Source organism: Phaethon lepturus, unplaced genomic scaffold, assembly GCF_000687285.1.
Source record: "Phaethon lepturus isolate BGI_N335 unplaced genomic scaffold, ASM68728v1 scaffold8629, whole genome shotgun sequence".
Taxonomy (NCBI): domain Eukaryota; kingdom Metazoa; phylum Chordata; class Aves; order Phaethontiformes; family Phaethontidae; genus Phaethon; species Phaethon lepturus.
This window is the reverse complement of record NW_010565483.1, coordinates 1-2,079: the sequence shown is the minus strand read 5'-3', so window position 1 is coordinate 2,079 and position 2,079 is coordinate 1. Positions and strand designations below refer to the sequence as shown.

Sequence of the window (2,079 nt, the reverse complement as noted above, 5' to 3'; positions counted from 1 at the left end):
AGGCACCTCTTCCCCTCCAGCCACAAACGCTGCGAGCATGCATTATTCAGGCCAGGATCTATAAACGGACGGGGGTACCGTACCCTTTTCATTGAACGGCGTGTGCCAAGCGAGAAGGTAGTTGTCTGGTTTCAGTTCCCTGCAGCCTTCGATGGTAGCGGGGTCTGGCCGCCTCCCCGAGAGCTTGTCGACAGCATCCACGTAGCGTTTTACCAGCTCCCGGTACAGGTCTTCTAAACACCAGTAATCTGCTCGGAGGAGGGAAGAGGAGGTTGCTACGTGAAGGCAGAAGAGCGAGAGAGCACTGAACACAAACAAGCGAGCTCACTGTGCATTTAGGAAATGTTCCATTTCCACTGCCAATGCACCGCGTCGCGCTTCTGGTGCCGCTGCCAACACGTGTGTACCCAGCACGAGAGCGGGCTGGAGGGAGAACAGCCTCCTCTCTCTGTTCTCATGTTTTCCTGCTTTCCTTTCCGCTTTGAACGCCTGTAATCAGAAAGTTGAAGGCATTCTGTTGGTCAGCAGTAGCTGCTCAGGGGCTTTATTTCGGCTCCGTGGTGTGAAGCGCTTGCAGCGGAGCCCAGCTCTAAGGGGAGTGGGCTGCGGCCGTGGGGACCGCGTGGGCGCACGAAGCCAGCTGTGCCTGGCCCGGCTTTTGCCGTCGTTTGCAGACACGAATCCAATGTGACAATGAAAGCCTTTTTTTTTTTTTTTTTTTTTAATTACCACTCAATTATTTTAAAGAGGTATGTATGTACGCTTAAACACAAAAGCAGACTAGTGTCCTTATTTTTGAATCTGTATTTTATATTTATTTTAGCTGATATCTGCAGGTCTTTCATGCAGGGATCCCTATATATTATGTCAGTACAGGAACCAGAACAGGGAGCCTTTATAAAAATGATTATAAAGATCAGTAAGAGTAGTAAATCCCTACAGTCTGTAGCATTTCCAGCAGATAAATTTCTTTCTGGAATTGGTTCGTTAGCCGCATCTCTTTATTGATTATTTTTCCTAAGGCCTGCAGCCCTGCCTAAGGAGGAACCTTTCCCCTCTTAAACAGACACGGTTCCTTCAGTATAGCTGCTTCTCTCGGCTGCTGCTGCCTGCAGTTGGGCTTGAAGAGCCCTGCCCTCAGCTCTTGCCGAGGAAGAGCTTCCACCGGCATCTATTACACTTGTGTAACCAGTGGGAACTGGGGAGGCCGTCGGGATTTGTCCATTTAGATCTTTTCTGTGTACTTCGAGAAACCCCGTTTAATAGTTGGTTTGACTCACAGATCGAATGACACAGCAGGGGAAGTTCTAAAAACATCTTCATTTTGTCAAAGATCGGTGGTTTCCTGAAATCCGCAGGAGAGGTTTAATTTAAGAGAAAGTTTGGAGCCCTGCAAGCCAGAGCCGCTCAAAAGTACCAGTCAGGCAGACAGGTGAATAAAGACCATCCGTGGTAAAACCAAGATTCCCCTCCTTTCACATAAAAAAGCACCCTCTCCATTATGCTGGCCACCCCACACACAATCCTAGAGCAACAAGATAGTTTCAAGCTGCCGACTCTTTTCAGATTTAGGAATCAGGTGTCAGTTTATCCGGCTGGGAGCCAGGAGCAGGATTTACCGCCCGGCAGCTTCTGCAGAAGCCTCGTCCCCAGAGCCGGAGTCCCTGTGGTCCAGCAGCTCCGCGCTGCCCGAGCCCACCACGGCTCCCGCCTCGGCCGTCAAGTCCATACGACAGACGCCTTCTTCAGAAATGAACCCTTATGTTTTTTAGACCCGTGTTTAAGTCGGAGAGGAAAAGGCTTTCCTCGTTGCAGGGGTAGTTCCCCTGCTTTCGACGATGCTGGTTTTGTTCCTCCTTTACGGGACAGATTCCTACTGAAGCAGATGTTTCGTTTACCCTTCACTGTGGGATCAAACTTTCAGTCTCTACACAGGGTGGATTTGGGGAGCGCCAGCGCAGTCTGCAGCAGCGCCCGCAGCCCCCGCTGCTCCTGGCCACGACCCTCCCGGGACGCCCTCCACGCGGCCAAAATCACCTCCCCGGCTGAGAATTGCCTTCGTCCTCCCTGCAAACCTCC

The 2,079-nt window shown here is 51.2% G+C and overlaps 1 protein-coding gene across 1 annotated transcript in view; it reads right to left on the bottom strand.

Annotated features, from left to right (window-relative positions):
* The window catches only part of ADPRHL1 (ADP-ribosylhydrolase like 1), a gene marked incomplete at its 3' end in the record, with an annotated part of 15,111 nt that extends 13,382 nt beyond the window's left edge, over positions 1-1,729 (bottom strand). Inside the window, exons 1-2 of the mRNA XM_010295194.1 lie at positions 1,620-1,729; positions 84-304 (exon numbers count right to left, since the gene is read on the bottom strand). Coding sequence (XP_010293496.1) covers positions 84-304; positions 1,620-1,729 — 331 coding nt within the window. The remainder of the gene's footprint in view (positions 1-83; positions 305-1,619) is intronic.
* Between the last annotated feature and the right edge of the window lie 350 nt (positions 1,730-2,079).